At 36.6% G+C, this 22,889-nt stretch overlaps 2 protein-coding genes across 3 annotated transcripts in view; both read right to left on the bottom strand.

Moving 5' to 3' along the window:
• The window catches only part of IPO11 (importin 11), a 230,997-nt gene that overhangs the window by 30,558 nt on the left and 177,550 nt on the right, over positions 1–22,889 (bottom strand). For both annotated transcript variants that reach the window (XM_069096384.1, XM_069096383.1), the window contains one exon: positions 5,195–5,290. In XM_069096384.1, coding sequence (XP_068952485.1) covers positions 5,195–5,290 — 96 coding nt within the window. The remainder of the gene's footprint in view (positions 1–5,194; positions 5,291–22,889) is intronic.
• Positions 8,385–13,498, bottom strand: LRRC70 (leucine rich repeat containing 70). The gene is given in 8 exon segments (XM_069096386.1): positions 8,385–11,806; positions 11,809–12,023; positions 12,025–12,054; positions 12,056–12,185; positions 12,188–12,428; positions 12,430–12,493; positions 12,495–12,655; positions 12,658–13,498. Coding segments are annotated over 8 exon segments (1,869 nt in total). The 5' UTR covers positions 12,997–13,498; the 3' UTR covers positions 8,385–11,117.

The raw sequence follows: 22,889 nt of genomic DNA, 5'->3' as shown, positions 1-22,889 counted from the left end.
GGCTGCACTAAGAAAACTTCCATGAACTCTAACTGTAAAAGCAATAGAAATCATTACTACACAAAACTACAAAAGTCTGATGGAACTAAATAGATAAATTAGAAAGTGGTTATTCATACTACATTAAGACTTTTCATTTCATAATTACAATAATAATAAATCAAATTCTATACCATTTTTATGTAATTGATTTAGTAAGAGTTGCAAAGTTTCCTGTGGAGAATAAAAAGGTTCTCCCCAACCCCAAAGAAACCTCCATGATCTCAAACTGTAAAAGCAGTAGAAAACATTACTCGTAATAATTCCACTAATTATTCTGTGGAAAACCATCAGATAAAAAATACTGACTTTTTGTCATATTTGATTTAAAATAATACAGCATAGAGCTCATTTAGTATTCCACTCAGGAGACGTCCAAGAGTCAAATACCTGGTTTTTGTGTGAGGTGTGCAAGTGCAACTGTCATATAACTTTACTATATCTAGAAAATGGCATACCGATAATCAGTACAATTTCAAATTTTTGCCCAAATATGAGACATCACTAAGAGGTAACATCTGGTATTAATGAGAATTATGCTTTAAAATTCACTGCTAGGAGATTTAGTGTGCTTGATGAAGATTCCAGGAAGTCAGAAGTTTCCGGGCAGCACACAGATCACAAAGAAAGAATTCCCATTTCCTGACACCCCTTCTTACAAAGATTTTGAGATAATTACAGCCAGCAAAGCCAGAAGAAGTCAGGACTAGCTTGAAAAGAGCCAATCCTTGAACCCTTTGGCTTCAACAAATTTGTCAGTGCTGAAACTTTCTGGGTCTCTGGCAGCACCCTCAGCAATCTTCCTTCTCTCTACTCACACAATAACTACTCTAATTGAGTTCCTCATCAGCTCTTCCCCTAGTCTCTATAAATCTCTACCCTCTCTAATTCATCTTCTCCACAAGGATGCCAAAAGGTTATTCCTAAAACACAGGACTGAAGATATCATTCTTCTAACTCAACAACTGCAACGGCTTCCTATGCCCCTGGGATAAAACACGACCTGCTTGGTTTGCTCTTAAGAAGTCCTTCATGCTCTTGTTTCTTTCTTTCATGCACCCTACTTTCTAGCTAGATTGTCTGGCTGGCTGTTCCCAGTGCACAATCTCTTTGCACAACAGAACAGACTTCAGATTGAGGATCAGATGAACTGGGAAAGAATCCCAGCTCTACTACTTGCTTATCAGGGTGACCTGGAGCTAGTATCTGAGGGCAGATTTGATGGCCTCAAAGGTGCCTACTTCTAAGTCTTCGATCCTTCGATCTCATATCTTAACGTCAGTTCCACCTCACATAATTTTAACTTCCATCAAAGCTCAATCAAGTGTCAATTCCCACAGGAAGCTATTCTTCATTTCCCTAGTCTTTTTCCCACTAGCAATTACTCTGAATATATTTTATATTTAATTTACTACATACATTATTTTCCCTTAATAGAAAGCTCCTTGAGGACAGGACTGTTTTGCCAGTCTTTGCATCTCCAGATTCAGCACAGTGCTATGAAACAATATAAGTGATTAATAAATGCTCATAGAAAGAAGTTAATTTTTTTCACCCCTATGGCCTCACTCCTATCATGATGATGTCCAACAGGGTGTCCCAAAAGTCTTAGTGCAGCTTTTAAACAGTTAAAAAAGACTTTGGGGACATCCTGTATATCTTCAACCCTGACCTCTCTCTTTAATCTCCAGACCTAAATTCCCACTGTCTATAGACAGACATCCCTATCTCAGTATGTGTCTGGCACCTCAAACCCAATTAACCAAACCAAAACAAAAAAAGTCAAGCTCCTTATTTTTTCCACAAAATCTTTCCCATTCTAGCTATCTTTTCTCTTGTAAGTACATCACCCAATTTCCCATATGTCTTAAATCTTCCCATTTGATCTGGCTTTCATTTGGGGCTATAATCCCTTCAACTGGCCTTCCATTATTGCTATGCTCAATTCTCTCTTACCCTTAACCTAACCCAGGCCTTCATTGTCTGTTACCTCTGGATTTTTTAACCACTACTTCCTACCCTTGATCCTATCTAAACCCCATTCTCTCACTTCCAAAGTCTAGTCACTCCAGACTACTGGTCACTCCCATCAAGATCCTCCCTAGACTCTCTCCTCCAATCACCCAGACTACTCAGCCAATTCTAGATCCCTCCCACCCATCTTGGCCTCCATTAAGGTGCTCAAATTCAATCTGGCCTGCTTACATTACCATAACAAAGTGTGGCTAATATATTAGGTGGATTTTTAATAAACCTTGTCTTTCTTTGGCTGAAAAAAGGCTTGGCTAGAATTCATTTGGGAAGGACCCTCGTGTCACTATTTCAGGGTCCGAGCACCCCTAAAACTCAACACTATGAAACAATCTTTGTTCCAGCTAAATTAAATTGGACTTTTTCCTAGTAGGTAAAATAAGTACAGTTTTGGTTTCTATTTTTATCTAGCTGATCATTCATTCTCTTCTTATCTAAAGAACACAATTATTCATTTGTATTTGATATGTAAATAAATATAACTGAAATAAAAGGCTTATTCTTACAGTTATAAAGACACAACTAGTTAAGGAGCTGACAGTATTCTTAAATACAGGAACATTCATAAGCATAACATAAAATGGTTAATTGCTTATAAACAAAGATTTAAATTTAAACTTTTTGAGAGAAAAATGCTTCTATGAAAGTATGTAAAAATTTAATCACAAAACTACAACTTTAAAATATAAATTTCAGTATGAGACTATTACCATACAATCTTGTAAAAAGGGTCTTGTAAACTGGTTATACAGTATAACCAGAAAATTTCCTTGCCAATATTCTAGTTATTTAGAACTAGAATCAGTCTTGAGTGTTGAGCTCTCACTTGAGTGTTGAGCTCTCACATGAGCATCCAGAAATCACAATAGTTAATAATAGTTCTTGAGTTTCCATACATTTCAGGTTAAGGGTGTGAAAGAGATTGTTAAAGAGATTTTTAAAGAAAGTCACTCAAAGAAACTGGGAATAATCACTTAAGCAAACTGTTCATCACAGATTACAAAAGGGATGGTTCAGCTAAACAGCAGTATCTTCTTCTACTGGTGCAAAAAAAAAAAAAAGTTTTCTTCCTTAGCATTAATTCATTCTAAATTGGGAGAACAATTGAGAATTTTAAAAAACCAGGAAAGACTGTCCTTTTTAAATCTATGAATAAACAGGAAGAGGAAGTTAAAAAATGGAATTCTCTAAGTAACTCAGTATTTTTTCTTTTATTTTGATCTGGCTAATATCTTCTAAATTCCAAATCCAGTAAGCTACCATGTATTGTTTGTTCACAGAAAGAAGTTCAGGGGCGGCTAGGTGGCACAGTGAATAGAGGACCAGCTCTGGAGTCAGGAGGACCTGAGTTAAAATCCAGACTCAGATACTTAACACAAAACTAGTCATGTGACCTTGGGCAAGTCACTTAACCCCAATTGCCCTACCCTACTCTCCCCCCTCCATAAAGCAAAAAAGAAAGAAAGAAAGAAGTTCAGAGCTGGAAGGACTTCTGACTCAGGCCTCATCCATTTTCACAGATGAGAGAACCAAGACAGATAAATTTAGTGATTAACCCAAACTATTTAAAACTGGGTCTATTCTATTAAGTTCAATACACATTTATTAAAAGCCTACAGTGTACAGAACACTGTGCTAAATAAGATATAGTGCCTGCCCTCATACAACTGAATCTAGGAAGGAAATAAGATACATGCACAAAAAACTATAATACACAAAATATAAGTGTTTCAGAGAGATGCAAAACAACACGTAATGGAGATTCAGAGGAAAAGACAATTATCAGCAGCGCGGAATTACCTGCAGTGCAGGCAAGGCTTGATGAATAAGGTGGCATTAAAAGATACATAGGAATTCAACAAGAGGGAGAAGGGTATTCCAGGCATAAGGAATGGAATGAGGAAAGACAGGAGAAAGAACACGGTTTAGACATATAATAGGCTAGAACCCAGATGTCCTGACTTTAAGGCTTTTTATATTATCTAGAAAAGAAATCTTGTTATCTTTTGATTTTCATTACTACTTCACTCCTATTGTCACCATGGAAGTCCAATACCCCCTTTCTCAGCCTGGACCACAACATTATCCTCCCAAACCAGCTCACTTTCACTATCTCTGATTTCTCTCTCTTTTCTCTTTCATTTTACCAATCTAAATACTACATTTCCTTCAAAACAAAAACTTACACTAACCCCAATACTAACAGCCAATGGGAGCTGGGTTGGGTTTGCCAGAACCTGAAGACGGCTTGGTGATAATTATTATTCAGAAACATGACTAAGAGGTTTAAGGTAACAAAAGGAAATATGTGGATCAACAGTCTTTCTAGGGCTTATGTAGACACTTGGTTGGGTAAAGTGAAAAGCAATGCTACAGTCCAAACTGGGAGCTAGGCAAAACCAGGTTAGGGGCTAGAACAAGATAAACTAGGAAGCTGGAGAAAGAACCAAGGCTGAATGACCATGAGCCAGGTTGGACGTGGAAAAGCTATCAAGATGGCAAAACTAGAATTGAAGTTGGAAGTCACAGATGGGATATCTTTCAAAAAAGTGAAATGTTTCAGTGGAATTTTTCTGTGAAGTGAGGTTTGGAGTTTTCTAGGCCATCTTGCTCAGAAGAGGACACAATCTGTCCAAGATCTAATGTGGACTCCTCACGAGATTACAGATGTGCCAGATGGGAAAGTGAAGACTAGGCTTCTTTTGGCTCACTTATTCCAGGATCCTACAAACCAGAAATCATCCTCACAATGAGTCCACACATAATTAAATGTGTGTACATATGTGTGTATATTTACATGTTATTATATACATATCATTGAAAAATATAAAAATCTGATATCCAATATTGTGTAACTGAACTTAAAGAAGTAGAATTCAGAATACTGTATTAAATGGTCTGCTAGGCATCCAAATAAAAAATATCTATTTATTAAGAAATATGGAGAATGACTTTTTAAAGTATTTCATCATATTTCAGCAAAAAATTTAAAGGTAACAGGAAATTCATCAAACAAAATTACTCTACTGTCTTTATAAAGCTATCCCCCCTCTTACCAAAAGAAATAATATGGCATAGATTTAAACATTAACAAGAACCCAGTGAAATTCATTAGTGTGCTCACTCTCTATAAGTTCCTGTTTCAGGATCTTCTGTCATGACATCATGTAGACCTTCAACTGAAATGTTAATGATGCCACAGAATTTATCCTGGATGACTCTGGAAGAAAAAAAAAATAGAAAGGAAAATGAGACAAGAAGTGAAACTAAGGCCTTATCGAGAAAAATCATGTTTTAAAAACAGAAACTTGAGTTCTTTAAACATGTTCATAAAAAATCTCTTAAAATATATTTCTTCAGGTTTAAAACTGTCATATTCTGAATCACAATTCAGGAAACAATGGTAATTTTGGAAAACAATGACAAAACATTTTCTGTTTAAAATTTGAAAAATGATAAAAATGTTCTAGTTCTGAATCTGATAGCTTGAATAGAGTTAATAGGACTGAATACAAGATCTTAAAATTCTTAACACTTTCCTATCCTAAACTCTGAATCATCTCTTCCCTTTCTCCACATCTCCAAATTCCATCAATTCTTTCTCTATTTTTTGCATCTGACCCCTCCTCACCACTACCATTCTAGTTCAGGATCTCAGATGTGTTCCCACCTAAGAGCTTCCTAATTGCTCTTTTTGCCCCCAGTCAATCCATTTGCCCCCACTTCAATCCATTCTCACACTGCTGCTCAGATAATCATTCTGTGTATCACTGCATCATACTCATTTTTCTATATTGCTTTTGAGTTTGTAAAGCCCTTTACATTGTATTATCTCATTTGATCCTCATGAAATTATTGTTATTATTATCCCTAATTTACAGATGAGGAAACCGAGGCTGCACATGGTTAATTTGTTTAGGGTAACAGAGCTAAGAATTAAGTAAAGACTAAACTCAAGTCTTTTTGACTCCAATTCTAACACTACACCAACAGCCATGCTGCCTCAAGATGTCATCATCAGGCATTACCTGCTCTGCCAACCATATTCTTCCATATTCAACACTAGCCCAGGACCAAATGCCCCTGTCTCCTAGATCCCAAGTCCAAGCTCCCACCATTACCCAGGGAAGAAATCTACCCAACACTGTGTGCCCCTGGGAAAGACATGACCTTTCTTAGGTTTTGAGGAATATCACTTCAAAAATGCCCCACCCTCTGTAACCAGTGAGACCTCATATTTCAAAGATCCCTGCCATTACCATCTGGTAGGAACAGGGACTTGCTACACATATCTCCCACTCCCTTTTTTTGTCTCCAGCTCAAAGACTGGCATCAAATCAACACTATTACTACTATGAAGTGCATGACAATTTCTCTCTCTCTCCCTCCCCCTCTCCCTCTTCTCTCTCTCTCTTTTTTTAAGCTATTGGGGTTAAGTAACTTGCTCAAGGTTACACGGCCAGTTATTTTCTGTGGGTGTTAAGCATCTGAGGCCGGAACCGATCCCGGGTCTCCTCCGGGGCCAGTGCTCTTACTCACTGCGCCACCTGGCTGCCCCGACAATCTGTTGCTCTACAATTTCATAAAGAACTCAAGCATCAGCTGCCTACAGTAAAGTACCTTTCTCTGGCTGCCACTTGCTAATATCCAGTCACTATTCTTGCCCTATTCCTCCCAGGTCCCTATCCCACCCTACCTTAACTTTCCCTTGTGTTTTCTGGAACTCCCATTTTATTGATAACAAACTGTCTGTCATATTAAACTCACCTCAGAAACTACTTTGTATAGATTTTTGTATTCAATTTTCTATAAATATGCTTTATCGTTCAACTAGAATGTAAGCTCCTTGGTGGCCAGTACAGGTTCATTTTTCTTTGTAGCTCTATCATATAGGACAAGGAGTGGCACAAATTAGCCGTTTTTAAAATGCTTTTTGAATTGCCAAATTGAATGTCAGTCCTCTACTCAAAAACCTTTAGTAGCATGCCACTGCCTACTAAAAAAAGGATAAAATCCTGATAATGATCTGTCTCCATCCTAACTTTCAGCTTTATCCCATGTAACCTTCCTTTGTATACTCAAAATTCCAAACAAACTGGGCCTCTCACTCCACTGCACACTTGCTCATGCTCTATCTCCCAAACATGCCCGAAATGATCGTCTCTCCCTTTTCCATTTCTATCTGTTCAAGCTTTTCTATTGCTTTAGAGTTAATTCATGTACTAGCTGCTCCATGAAGCCTTTCTTCTCTTCTTCCTCAAAGTTTTCAAGGTGCTTTGCCTGGAACTCTCCTTTGGAATTATGTTATGTCACTGTTATCTATGCATGTTTCCATGTATTAAATTCTAAGCTTTTGAGAGCAAAGTCTGTGTCATATCTATCACTGCATTCCCAGCCCCTGCACAGCGCTCTACAGACATGACACACTTAAAATCTAGTGAACCAAAATGTTACCAGGTTTATATGGTCAGTAGTCCTTTATCTGACCTACAGAAGGAGTGTGTTTTTTGAATGATTCTTCTAGAAATGACAGAAAAACATTTATTTAATTTTCATCCAATCCTCTTTTCTCACCCTTCCCTCCCTAGTATTTTTGAAACTAGGGGAGCTGGAGTCAGGAGGATCTGGGTTCGGATCCGGCCTCCTCAGTCACTTAACACAAAAACTAGCTGTGTGACCATCCAATTGCCTTCCAAAAAGCAAAAATAAATAAATAAATAAATAAATGAAATCTATTTTTGAAATCATTGTAGAGGATAAGGATGCAGTTTGTGTTTATAAAACAAACTTTTGTATTTGTTCAATATTCCTAGTCATTCAAGGATCAAATCTATAAACTGGCCCAAATGACTCTAACCAACTGACTTTTACCACCTTATAATATATCACAATCACTGGCTAAATTACTTTTGGTCCTCTCATTATATCTGAAACTAAAGATAACTGAAAAACAAAAAGGGTTTTAACTCCAATGGTCCTCAGAATACTTAAAATAATTTGATAGAAGGTAAAATTACATGTGATGATGGAATAGTAAATTCATTAAAACAAAAACAATACTTTCAAGCAACTGACCCAACTCATGACTTTTCACAGAAACAGAAATTATATATTTAAACGAAAATTAGTGTCTTTTCCTGGTACTTTCCAAGCCAAACTCTGAAAATATTTTTGTCTTAAATGGGAATACACACCTTTTTATGCAAAACTACACTAATAAATCTCATGTTAATGACAATCACTGGGAGGGAAATGAGACTAGAAACCCTCAAAGGGATTCCATTCAAGCATTACAGAATGAAAAAAAAAGCATCAGAGATCTGAAAAACATTTATTAAAGACAAAAGAGTGCTAAATAATTTCACATAAAAAGACAGGAAAACTGTTTTCACGGTAATTTTTAATTCTGAGAAATTCTATTTTAGATTTGTTTCTACAAACATCAACAGTAGTTGATGCCTTACTCTTGCTAAATTAGAATAAAAATCCACTTTTTCTAGAATTATTAATATTAAGAAAATGTCAGAATTTTGTCTGTGGTCACTTTTACAATGCTTAAAATATAAGTTAAGGCTTCAGCTTGGCAAAGTCACTGACTTTGGATCTTTGGGCTCCTACTCCAACACCAAATTCTTAGGGTCTTCCATTTAATGGTGTCCCTCTACCCTCTATGCAGCACCTCCCACATTTCAGATATCTTCCCAAGAAGACTTATCTGTAGAGTCTGTCAAATTCTTTGTGTTAGATAACTAGGCAATCATTGTTCTAGGCATGACGTATATACTCTTATGGAAAGCATAAAGTATAAGTTGAAACCAACAAAAATTAGTTACTGTCTCATCATTATTCCACAGGAATTTAAAGTTGCTGTTCAGTTGTTCAATTGTGTCTCTTTGTGACCTCCACGGACCATAATTTCCAAGGGGGTTTCTTGGCAAAGGTACTGGAGTCGTTTGTCATTTCCTTCTTTAGTGGATTAAGGCAAACAAAGGTTAAGTGACTCATCCAGGGTCACCCAGCTAGGAAGAGTCTGACATTGCATTTGGACTCAGGTCTTCCTAACTCCAGGCACAGTGCAATATCCAGTACGCCATCTAAATGCCTCACTAAAAAGGATTACAAAGGTACAATTTCTAAAATTTCTAATATTAAAGACTCCTGTGAGTGGTGAAAGCATTGGGTATTGGGGGGGGGGGGGGAGAGAGAGAGAGAGAGAGAGAGAGAGAGAGAGAGAGAGAGAGAATTTTGTGAAATCCTGGAAATTCAACCACCATCTTTCTAATCAATCAATTGATAAGGATTTATTAAGTGCTTACTATATTCCAAGAACATTGTTAGGCCCTATGAATAAAAACCAATGAAAGAAATAATTCCTACTGGTAAGAAGCTTATATTTTAATATCTTTAAGATTATTTCCATGAAAAAATACTACTTTACTATCACCTTCTGGAACACAATCTACTAAAAAACTAGAACATTATTTGTTCTTTGTTGTGTACTCAATCAAAGCTTTAATAAATGAGAAAGACTATGAGGAGGGGAAGACTTCTCAGGCGACTTAATGCAGAATTATGTAATGCCTGTTCATACTTTGGCTGTTGAGCTTATATACAAATCTGAAATGAGGAAATACTTCTCAAGAGGAATACAAAAAAAGGAGAAATAATTAACATAAGTTAGAACTTTTAAAAACGAGAAATCACTAGGGCGCTTTGAAAAGAGACAGCTGATGAGCAGTCACAAAACCAGGGGTACCATAGCTTTTCAGTATACAAGATTAAAATTTTCCTATTTAATGAAAACTCAAGCATAAAATGAGCACATATAAAATACCCATACATACCAGTTTTTTTTTAATAATCCTTTACATAGTCCAATTTTTTTTACCTAAAACAATTATAAATAGCTTTGCTTGTTATACAAAAACATGAAGGATTTATAAAAAAGACGACTTTATCTCTAAAATCTTTTAGTTCTATACTTCATATAGCTCAAAAGGGAAAGGAATTATAAAAAGTAGCATATCTCACAAATTTGATCAGACTTGTAAGGGCCACAGAACTCTATGCTCACAGCTCTAGATGTAAAAGGGACCTCAAAGTCTATCTTGTCCAACTCCCCCATTTTACAGATGAGGAAAATGAGACCTAGAGAGGCTGACTAATCCAAGGTCATACAAGCAGTGTTGGGATTTGAACCCAAGTCCTCTAACAACAGAGACAATTTCAAAGGGTGGGGGGAGAAAAGTTCAGAACTCACTCCTTTCCTTTAATGTAACAGGCAGTTAAAATAAAGATAGCAATTCTTAAAACAAGCAATCAAATGTTTCTAAATATTAATATAACCAAAAGTTAGGCTTGAGATGGCCTGGAGTAAGAATAGTGTTCGTATTTTGTGGATGTGTTCATGTACCTAATTTTTGCCACTTCTAAATGAATACCACTATAGAATACCTTTCTGTTCTTCTCTGCATTCTTAGATTACCAACTAAAATACTGGTAGTGATGGCTTTGCAGAGATTTTATTTCACAAATCCTTCAGCCTCAGAAGACTGTCAATAATAATCCTAACTCAATTACAAATTATTTAATGTCATTTTTGTGATGATTTACCCCTAAATAAGAAGTCAAAAAGTATTTACAAGGAGAGTATGAACTTCTGATAAAATGAAAAAAAAAGTTTTAGGGAAAATATTCACATGAATCTATATATGAACAATGGAATAAGGGATAATAAGAAGCAAAATATTTATAACATCTACGTTTGACAATTTGATTATAATTGATCAATAAATACTTAGAAAGTACTCACTACATACTCATTATTTTGCTATATACTGAACTATTACTAAAGTATAAAACATCATTAATAATCAGAAACTCAATGTATCATTTCATTGTAACACCAAAAAAAGCCATTATGCATTGCTTAATAATGCTACATTGAAATAACTTGAATCCAAAAAAAGTGTATTTCTGCTATTAGATGCTATGTGTTTTTAAGGCAAATCAAATATTACACAAAGAGTCAAGATGAATATGAATGATTACAAAGCAGAATGTTCAAACAGGATGACCTGTGCCTGACTTTCAGGCATTATTTGTTTAGGAAGTCCAACTTGTTCCATAACTGTTCTTCCTAATGGATTCTGAGCCCTGGCACAAAGTGGTTCTGTAACACTATACCTAGCTGATTGATAAAAACTGTAGTATTCTAGTTTGTGTTCACCCGAGTTTTCTTGTGTCTTCAGTTTCTGATTAAACTGAATAATCTTAAAGATCAGAAAAATAATCACAACACAAGCTAAAATGAAAAAAACTAACAAAATGTCAAAGGCCTGATTCAACTTCTCAACCTCCTGTGTACATATCAAAGTTGTCTCTTGTGTTAAAGAGACAACACTGGTTGGTAGGACACTACTGTTTTTCATACTGAAATTAACAGGGTTAAGCTGTATTTGTACCAGTAACACTGTTGTTGTCTCTGATGGATTCTCAAAAGCATGTTCTTGAAAAAATCTATTGGGAGTTGAAGTCAGAACTCTTCCTCTGAAGGTAATACTCTCAGTTTCAGACTTTTCAAAATGTTTTCCAAATGTAGCTAATTTATGCTAGGCCATCATTAATGTCAGAGTCTTGTGATGAATCTGAAGAGATTCTATTGCCCAGGCTGGTGATCCATTAGTTGGAGAAGTAAGGCAATCTGCAAATTCAGTCGACTTAATATAATGCAAGCTCTGCCATGCATTGATGGAGGATTTTGACAATAGATGTTCAGAGTAATGGCTAAAGATGTTAGCCAGTCACGTAGGCTCAACAATTTGCAGCTACAGTCCCAAGGATTATAACTGGCTTGAAGATGTATCAATGAAGATAAGGATTTAAGAACTCTAGGATGCAGGTCTGTAAGATTATTAAATGACAGATTAAGAATCTTTAATGAAGTTCCCCATTTCAAATGTATTACCATCAATGCTGATTATTGTCTCTATATAACTACAGGTACATTAAGTTATCTAACAATCTAAACATGTTTTAATTTAAATTTTCCCAATCATTATGGCCTAAAACAATATGTTTAAGATTATTAAATCCACTAAATCCATTTTGTTGCTTGCATTTTTCAGCAGTACATATTTCAGCTTGACTAGTTCTTTAAATGCAAAAGGATGTATTGAGTCAATGTGGTTATGGGACAAATTAAATTTTTTAAGGCTTTTAAGACCAAAAGCATTTGATGGGACCTTTGTTAAATTGTTACCTTCAAGATATAAACCCTTAAGGTTTCCAAGATGAAAAAATGCTGAGTCTGATATCTTTAAAATTTTAGTGTCAGTCAGATTAAATGTTTGAAGACTTAATCATTTCAAAGAAGGTACAACTTCTAAAAACAGTGAGACAATTTCTTTACAGAGTAAGAAAATGAAGTTAAGATCACCAAATAATCTTTAGGAACAAAAGCTATCTGATTAGAGTATACATAATAATTATGAAGAGCTGAAAGTTCCTCAAATAATCCTGGATCTGAACATTTTATTAAATTACGGCTTAAGTATAGATAATACAGTTGCTTCAAATAAAAAAAAAAACTTTTGAGTATACGCATGAAATACTAGAATTGTCCAAATATAGTGCCACAAGAGCCTGAAGATTTACCAATTCATTTATATTTACATGGGTTATAATACTCCCACTCAGATATAAAAGCACTGTACTTTTAGGAAAATTCTTGGGAATACTTGAAAGGCCTAAGCTACAGTAGTTAATTTGTCTCCCAGTGCAAAAGTGGCAAACAGATGAACATTCCAGGATCTCTTTCTGAATCAATTAAAAAAAAAAAAAGGAAAAACCTAATAGAGCTAGTCATAGGCAAGGCAGAGAAATTTGTAACCCACACATAGCCCTCTGCTTGGCTTTTCTGTTCATATGAGACTTGGCTATAAAAAGAGAAGGCAATACTGTAAATAATGCTCATCAAAGTTTCTAAAAATCAATCATGGCCTTTATTATGCCCCAAATTCTGTATTTAGTTTATTCATCATTTTTATTGGTCAGGCACTAGTTATTATTAAAAGCTACAATGAAAAACATTACACTTAACTACATGAATATGCATATTAAGATCATGAAAAGTTAAAAACAGGAGTGTTATTACTTCTCCGGTAACAATTCACTATTTGAAGTATATACTTAGTTTAAAATGAACAAATATTAATATAGATACTGTCACTATAGTTTAAAATAACATATTTTCACATCATTTAATAATTTTGATCATAATCTAATTAAAGTCTAATTAGACTGTAATGAAGTCATATGAAAATATTAATTCATTATATGATCATGCTGGTTCCTATAAACTACAGACTTTTAACTACATTATAATTTATTTTTGCATTCATTAAAGTTTTAAATATACTGCCTATATTTAAATTTTAAAAAGTATCTTACCAAGAAACAGAAGTTCATCTTATTGTTGCTCATGTAACTGGTGAATACATTTACTTTTAAATGAGTTACAAGACTTGTTAAATAAACTCCACGCTTTTACCACAATTTTTGCCCTGGTTCACTCAGGAAACAGTGTTCTTCCCACTGGTTCCTCTATAGTGAATGTGTAATAAAGAGGTTACCATGGATACAGGAAATTGAGAGACAGGAAGTAATTTTATCTGTGTTTCTGAAGTACTGTTGGAAAGGAAATCTCAAAAACTTTTATTTCTTGAGGACACAGTGTTAATTTCAGTTATCTTAATACAAGCTCCCCCCTTTAGGATCTGTTTCCTACTTTATAATTATGATTTTCTGAAAAAAAATTTAATCTTCAAAATTTTAGGGCATAAAAATATAGACAACTATGATTTATTATGTGAATAAGTTGGTCAGTAAATGCCATATATACACTGTATAGCATAATTATAACACTTAAGTCCCTTTAGTTCTGACCTTATGAGATTCTGTGAACAAGGATTTCATATAAATCCTTGATTTTAATATGACTTTTATTTCAATAGTGGGCTTAACTGGCTGCTCACCACTTAGGAGCCTATCAATTACATTATATTAATTCTTTCAAGAGTCCTACTATCTCGTTCTTCCCTTCTAATTTTACACCAAAAATTCAATCCTATATTTTTGACAGCTACTCATTAGGAGCATAATTTGTATTTAAAAGGTGGTCATTTTATAATTATAGTGTAGAAAGTACAGTAAACTATAAACTGTACTGTACCTCACATTTTTACAACTATAATGTACAAAGATAATATCACTGTACTGTTTGTGAGGAAATTAATTAACAGTGAGAAAGCTAAAGGATAGAAATGCAAGTCAAGTCAGAGACAAAGATGGAAAAGGAATTTTAAAATTAATTTATTACATTAACAATTTAGATGAGGGATTGAAAATGAATTATACTTTTTTCTTATTAAACCGAATTGGACCATTTTCATACTTCTAATAAATGTAAGCACAATGTTAAGTAAAATTCATTAATACTGTCATTCAACAAGCACTCCACTTCCTACTCTCAATCTATCATATCTACCAGTGTTGCTTTTGTGACATCCAGGAGAAATTCCCAACCCAGGACCCTGCTTCGATTGGTGACTGTTTCTCCAGGTCAACTATTTCAGGAAAGGCTGATTAAATATGATTCAATTCACTCTCAACTCTCTGGATATCCTCTCCACAGCCTTGTCAAACATTTTCTCATATCCTAAGAAACATTCTTCCTCCCTAACCCCAATTCTATAAGCTTAATATGATCAAGTCAACTCAAACCATTGTCCTTGGTTGAGGGACTGTTTCCCCAATGGAAACATCATTTACAACATCAATTCACAATCAAGGTAATTTTGTCTGACATTTCACGACCCCATTTGGGGTTTTCTTGGCAAAGATTCTAGAGTGGTTTCCCATTTCCTCCTCCAAAAGATTAAGGCAAACAGAGGTTAAGAGATTTGCCCAGTGTCACACAACTGTTGAGTGTCTGAGGCTGCACTGAACTCAGGTCTTCTTAACTCCAGGTCCAGCACTCTATCTACTCAGCCACCTAACTAACTTCAGTAAGCACTAGGTGAATATTTTTTATTTCATTAAGTACCTATTAACTACTAACTGTAATGCACTGGCACTAAGGGAAATAAATATAAATTATAAATAATGTATGGCCCCTGCCTTTAAAGAGCAATGTGACAAATGAGAAACTATAAAAACTAATATAGAAAGTGGTAAACTCAGGGACAACACTTAGACTAAAACTATTAGATGGGAAAAATCCTGACTTGACTACTATAAAAACAAGGGATCCATGTAAACAGCTTAAAAAAATTTTTTTTAAAGAAACCAGGAAAATTTAGTAAGTATTGATTGAATTTAACAATTTTACTGGGAAGGGAACCTTAAGTTTACAGTTGGCATTGATGAAGTGCTTAGCACTACAGTCCTTTTGCATTATCATCTGCAAATTTCTCTTGGTAGTCTTCTTGTCACCGCTAATCCGGTAACCTTTAGATTTTCATTGTTCATCATCTACACAACTGGTAATAACAGGACTAGTAATGACAAAAAGACTAACAACAAAGACTATAAAACTTAATTCTGTCACAGTTTAAAAGTAGGGATGACAACAATTTGTTTTGGCTGGCTTAAGGGTGGAAAGTAGCTAGTACAAAAAACTGAGTCAGCTAGACTCAAGAGTTCAATTCCTGCTAGCTACCTTCATCTAAAATGTTGATATACACCATACATATTAAAATTCTTCAAAATATATCATTACTTAGACAACTATACCATATTACTTAGACACTTACATATTTTACCTTATATTCAGAAATATTTCAAAATATATTTAAATTCCTTAGTGATTTGTAACTTTCAATTTTATTTTTTTTTTAAGTTATGAAAATAGATGGCAATGATAGTTAACACTTAAATGGTTGTGATCGCAGTGATTAGGTTGTTCCCTCCAAAGCTGCAAATCATAATCCATGCAAGTCTATCCATCATGTGCAGCTCTTATCTATGTCCTACCAAAATTTCACCACAGGGTGCCAGAGGTCTCCCTTATGTTTTCGTGACACAATGAGCATGACAAAAGAGCACTTAGGCTGCCCACCCGTCATTCCTTGACCTAATCACAAGCCCATTTTATCATCTCTTATTCTACTATACATGATGACACTTTTTCCAGCCCTGCTAGATATTACTCCCCCTATCTCAATGCTGTGATCCAAGTAAACTGGTCTCTTTTCCTCACTCACGACACTCACTCTTCCATCTCCATGTCCTTGCACTGTCTGTCCCCCCCATTCCTTACCTTCTCCTCAGAAAGTCTCTTTTCCTTTAAAATGCTTAAAAAAAAAAAAAAGAAAATGGTCTATGAGCTGCAATTGGGGTTAAGTAACTTGCTCAAGGTTACACAGCCAGTTATTTCTGGGTGTGGTACTAAGTATCTGAGCCCAGGATTCGATCTCCAGGTCATCCCAACACTGGAGCCAGTGCTCTTACTCGCTAAGCCACCTGGCCGCCCCTTCAAAGACCATTTTCTGCATGAAAACTTTCCTGATGTGCCTAACAGTTACTGCCTGCCCTCTCAAATACACACACACACACACACACACACACACACACACACACACACATTTATTTATTAACTATGTATTTATGCTGTATATGTCTATCTACTCACTGTCTTCCCCATTAGAACATAAGCTCCTTGTTATGTAAGGACTGTTTCTTCTTTGTACTTATATCCCCAGTGCCACAGTGCCTGAAACACAGAAGGTGTTTAATACTTATTACCTGCCTGACTGATTGATTCATTGATTCTATTCTGGGTCCAGCTCACTATCTGCTTAATGACTCCAATGTATATGGACTGATGGATCTTGCCTCAGATACTATCTGCATGACCCTGGGTAAGCCACTTAAGACTGTTTGCCTCAGTTTTCTCAAATGAGCTGTAGAAGGAAATGGCAAACCACGCCGGTATCTTTGCCAAGAAAACACTAAAAGGGGTCCGTCACAAAGTGTGGGACATGACTGAAAGTGACCAAACAACAACAATGGACTAACTACATTCCATAATCTGAACAAAAGCATTTTCCACCCATTTGGTTCTTTCAGTGTGTATAGCAGGGTTTGACTCTTTAGAGCAATTATGAGTTTCATTTAGGCAGCTCTGAAATATTTCAGAGCTTTATCCAAGGAACAAAATGTCATCAACAAACAGGAGTATCAATAGGAACTCAACATCTATAGGGAATCTCTTTTCCAGTTGGAGTCTATGTAGGACATTCTCTATGAAGATCTCAAACATCTTGAGTTAGCATCTATCTCCCTGTTTTGTGCCTGACTTGATCTTAATATTCTGAGAGGTATCTCTGTTGTTACATCTTTCAGGAAATCTTGTATGATTTTGACATATGAATACAAAACACCTTGTCAGAGAAAAGCCTCCAAGGCAACATGTTCCTTCACAGCAACAAACAATGAAAACAGTGGGAGCCTGTATTATCTATATTTTTCAGTAAATTGTGTGTTTATAAGCATATGGTCTGTAGAAAATATTTTTATGTGGGAAAATCTGCCTGTTAACTATAAACAAATACATATACACACACGCTTGTATACACACACCTATCTATCTATCTATGTGTATATGTATGAATATATACATATAACCAAGGATGCCTTCAATTCACATATCATTTCAAATGATAATACACTACATTAAACTTTTAGAAAATATTTACAATAGAGCAAAGAATGAAGCTCTGTAGCAGCAAGCACCCCAAGCGTCTTCAGGGTCGCTGCCACCACAGGTTCTTGGATCTGCTTTGTTAAAGGAAAGCAACTCAAAATGGGTTAACAAGCTTACTTTAATCAGTCAGACATATATCGTTTACCTTGTTCAGGAGAAAAGGTCAGCACCCCGAACTTCAAAGTATACAGGCAGAATTATCAAGACAGAAACAGATCAAGTAGACAGATTTCCAAATTGTCCAACCATTACATCCATACCCAGTCAACATCTGGGTTTCTACATCTGGGTTTTTCAAAGCCGGGGGGGCCCTGGACAACGGCTTCCCAGAATACAGATCAAATCACAGAACACTTCTCAAAGTGAGCCCCCAAAACAAAGCTACACAGCAGGGCTTATATAGCCTTCTCCTGGCTCAGAGAATGTAACAACCTTCTGGACCCACTGGCCAATCAAAAAGTATCTACTGAAAAACAAGCCTCCCACCCCAGGCTCCAGGTGCACTTTAGCATAGGGGCAGGGAAGATCTTTAAATTTGCATTTCCATTACAAGCTCTTATAACACTGTTTTTCCTGAGATATTAAGAATACTTATTTGGATCCATCAATAGGTACTTGCTCAACACTGAGGGTGCCAGGAAAAGAAGATGATCCTGACTTTAACTTCCCAGATTTATTTAAGGGAGTCATGAAGTAGTGTCAGGGTTGATTTTGGTTATGACCCTTTCTACTTCCCCACATAAAAATACATACCAGCACGTAAGCAACAAGATGGCAGACTAGACAATTTCTTTGACCTCTCAAATCTCTCCAAAAGAGAAATTAGGCACCAAAGATAAAGATAAAGTTTAACTATCTCCATGATCTAGGACACCTAGTATCCAAGAGAATTGCAAAAAACAAAAACAAAAATCCAGGTACTGATGCTCATTCACTCTTAGCTCATTAAGCAGCCTTCTACTACCTCCCCCACTACTGGCAGTGAGCCTGCACTAGGAGACCCAAGGATGTGATAGGTTTACATCAAAATCCACCCTGTCCTCTTCAGGGCCAGCAAGGAACGAATGAAAAATACAGAGAAAAGGAGACTGATGAGATAACACAAGTCAAGAAGCAGTAAATGAAGGTCTAAGCATAGATTCAGGGTGAAGTAGTGGCCTCAGGTGCAACTGGGGGAAGTAGAATAAAAACAAGGGGCAGTGGAAGCCTAAGGAAAGAAGGGAACATAAGAAAATTTTGAAAAGCCATTCAGACATATTTGGTCTGTTGTGTTACAGAGTTAAAGTCATAGTGATTACATTATTTTCCAAATAACACACAAAATTTGAGTTATGATGAATCAGTGGTCAACTCTGCCAACAAATTTTAACAGGCAAGTGCTGGTAGGTGAGCAATTGCTCATTGCTGAGTTCAGTATGCATCAGCAGGAATGTGTGTGTGTGTAATAACTTGTTTACAATACGATACTATACTGTTACATGACACAATATTGCATCTTCAAAATTTCAATGCAGGAAAAAACACCAAATTTACAATAAATTACTAAATTTAAGATATATCATTTAAAAAACATTTTATATATTTTTGAAATGCTGCATTTTTAAAAAAATCATTAAAGGGTTAAAGAAAGTAGATAGTAGAAAGCCTAGAAGGGCACTGAGTAATGTTTTTTTTAAGGGGGCAACTAGTCAAATAAATTTGGGAACCTCTAGTCCAGAATAAACAGAGAAGAGGGATAATAAAGAGAGTGAAATACTTTTGGAAAGGGGCACAATAAAACAGAATTTTAAAACTAAAGAACAAGATTAGCTGAAGGAGAGGTGAGAAAGGAAGAATATCAAAGAAGGGATAAGGGGTGCAAGAAACAAAAATGATGGGAACAGGGCTACCTTAAAAAAATTAAAATAACTGAAGGAACATAAACATAGTATTATATGTTTATACAGTACTTTGTGTAAACATAGCAGGGAAAAGAACTTGAAAATGAAGTTTCTGCACAGACAACATTAATGCATCTAGAATAAGAAGCGAAGTAGTCAACGGGAAAAAAAATCTTTATGTCAAATTTCTCTGATAAGGGTTTGGTATTCAAGATATATGAATGCACACATGCACACACTATATATGACATATATAGATATGTATATACACACACAAGAGTAGTAGCCACTCCTCAAAGGTTATGAACAAACAGTTCTCAAAAGAACTGCAAAGTATTCATAACCACATTGGAAAAAAAGCTCCAAATCACTAATAAGAGATAAGCAAATCAGAAAACCCTGAGGTTCTACTTCACACCTTGCAAATTGGCAAAAATGTTAAAAGATGACAACTGTTAATGTTGGAGGGGGAGTGGAGAGTCACACTAATATACTGTTGGTGAAGCTGTGAAATGCTATAATCATTTTAGAAAGAAAACTGGAATTATGTAAAGTGATGAAAATATCTATACTCTTTGACCCAAAGACTCCACTACTAAATAATTCATACTTTAATGAAGCCACTGATAAGGAAACAAAAAATATAAAAATCTTTAAGCAAGTTGAATATATTCTGCAGCAATTTTAGGAGATCAAAAAAAGCTGGGGCAGAGCCAAGATGGCAGAGCAGAAGCAGGACCTCCCCACTGCTCCTGCTTCCACCTTCCCCAATCCATGTAAAAAGGGGACTCTAAGCAAACTTTGGAGCTGCAGAACCCACAAAATGACACAGAGAAGCTAACCTCCCCCTGAGGACAGCCCGGCAGGAATCGGCCAGTACAGCGCTCTGGGAGCCTAGCTCAGCCCCACGCCTAGGCTTTTACCCCAGCGTGGGCATGACCAGCCGCCACTCCAGAGGAACTCCAGATCAGCAGCAGCTGTGGCCATTTCCAGATTTATCAACACAGATGCAAAGGACAAAGTGAGAGGTCAGTGCAGTCTGGACTTTGGGACCAGTAAATGGGAGTGTGTGGCTTTTGCCTCTGGGGCAAGAAGCCCCTGAGGCCATGGCACAGCCAGCCAGCGCCAAGGGGCAACTTCAGCTCCTGGCCTGCAGAATGTAGGGGTACCAAGCACCAGTCTGAAGGGTAAACGCTCTTGATTTAACCTGCTTGGATCTGGATTGAAGTCTAGGGTGGAGGGCCTGGGGTGTGTGTCCAGCTTGCCAGAGCCTGTGGAGACCTCAGAGAGGACACCCATCTGATACCTCCAACAACTGAGAAAACTCCAGCATTTGGGATGAAAGCTCCCCTGCCTGGTAGCAGAGTGCTACTGTGGCAAAAAGCCCAGGGGTCAAGTGACTGAGGGGGCACATGACCAGGCAAAGGAAACAAAGCAGACAGAAGATTCCAACATTACACTCCTATTTTGGGGACAAAAAGGAGCAAAGCATGGAACAGCAGGAAAACAGTGGAGTCAGAACTCCTGCACCAAAAGCTTCAAAGGAAAATATGATCTGGTTACAGGACATAGAGGACCTTAAGAAGCAGATAAGAGAAGTGGAGAAAAAATTGGGAAGAGAAATGAGAACAGTGCAAGAAAATTATGAAATGAGAGTCAGCAGCCTGACTGAGGAAAATAACACCTTAAAAAACAGACTGACTCAAATGGCAAAAGAGGCTCAAAAAGGCAACGAGGAGAAGAATGTCTTAAAAAGTCAAATTTGCCAGATGGAAAAAGAATCTAAAAAGCTCAATGAGGAGAATCATTGCTTCAGAATTAGACTGGAGCAAATGGAAGCTAATGACTTTATGAGAAATCAAGATGCTGTTAAACAGATCCAAACAAATGAAAGAATAAAAGGCAATGTGAAATATCTCATGGGAAAAACCACTGACCTGGAAAATAGATCCAGGAGAGATCATTTAAAAATTACTGGACTACCTGAAAGCCATGATCAAAGTAAGAACCTAGAAATCATCCTCCAGAAAGTTCTGAAAGAAAACTGCCCTGATGTTTTAGAATCAGAGGGCCAGAGGTTGAAAGAATCCACCAATCACCTCCTGAAAAAAGATCCCAAAAGGAAAACTCTTAGGAATATTATAGCCAGGTTCCGGAATTCCCAGATTAAGGAGAGAATAATACAAGCAGCCAGGAAGAAACAATTTGAATATTGTGGAAACACAATCAGGATAACACAGGATCTGGCAGCTTCTACACTGAAGGATCGAAAGGCTTGGAATATGATATTCCGGAGGTCAAAGGAGCTGGGATTAAAACCAAGAGTCACCTTCCCAGCAAAACTGAGTATCATGTTTCAGGGGAAAATATGGTCATTCAGTGGAATAGAGGACTTTCAAGCATTCTTGCTGAAAAAAACAGAGTTGAACAGAAAATCTGACATTCAGATACAAAAAGCAAGATAAGCATGAGAAGGTAAACAGGGAAAAGAAATCATAAGGAACTTATCAAAGTTGAACTATTAACATTCCTACATGGAAAAACAATAATTGTAACTTGTGAAACTTTTCTCAGCAGTTGAAGGGAATAGAAATATATATATGAGGGTATATGGGCATATGAATACATATGTGAATATGTGTATATAAGTTTACAGGTATACATAGATAGAGGGCACAGGACCAATTTAACAAGAAGGGATGATACTTAAAAGGTGAAATTAAGAGGTGAGAGGAATATAATGAGAGGAGATGGGGAGAGACAGAATGGGGTAAATTACCTCATACAGAAGAGGCAAGGGGAAATAGTTACAATGGAGGGGAAGAATAGGAAGGCAAAAGGGAATGGGTCAACCTTATCCCCATTGAATTTGGCTTGAGGAGGGAAGGAAATACACACTAAATAGGGTATCTCACCCTCCAGGAGAGTAGGGGGGGGTAGGAGATGAGAGGGGGGATGATGCAAGGGAGGGCAGGCTGTGGGGGAGGGAAGTTGGAAGCACCCACTTTTGAAAAGGGATGGGATTGGGGTGGACAGGTAGCACAGCGAGTAAGAGTACCAGCTCCAGTGTCGGGATGACCTGGAGATTGAATCCCGGGCTCAGACACTTAGCACCCACGCAGAAATACCTGGCCGTGTAACCTTGAGCAAGTTACTTAATCCCAATTGCTTAG

The sequence above is a fragment of the Petaurus breviceps genome, unplaced genomic scaffold (assembly GCF_028583685.1).
Source record: "Petaurus breviceps papuanus isolate PSGF00001 unplaced genomic scaffold, PetGlider_PUasm1.0 229, whole genome shotgun sequence".
In the NCBI taxonomy this organism is placed as follows: domain Eukaryota; kingdom Metazoa; phylum Chordata; class Mammalia; order Diprotodontia; family Petauridae; genus Petaurus; species Petaurus breviceps.
Note: the sequence above shows the minus strand (reverse complement) of the source record. Positions and strands in the feature narration are given on the sequence as shown.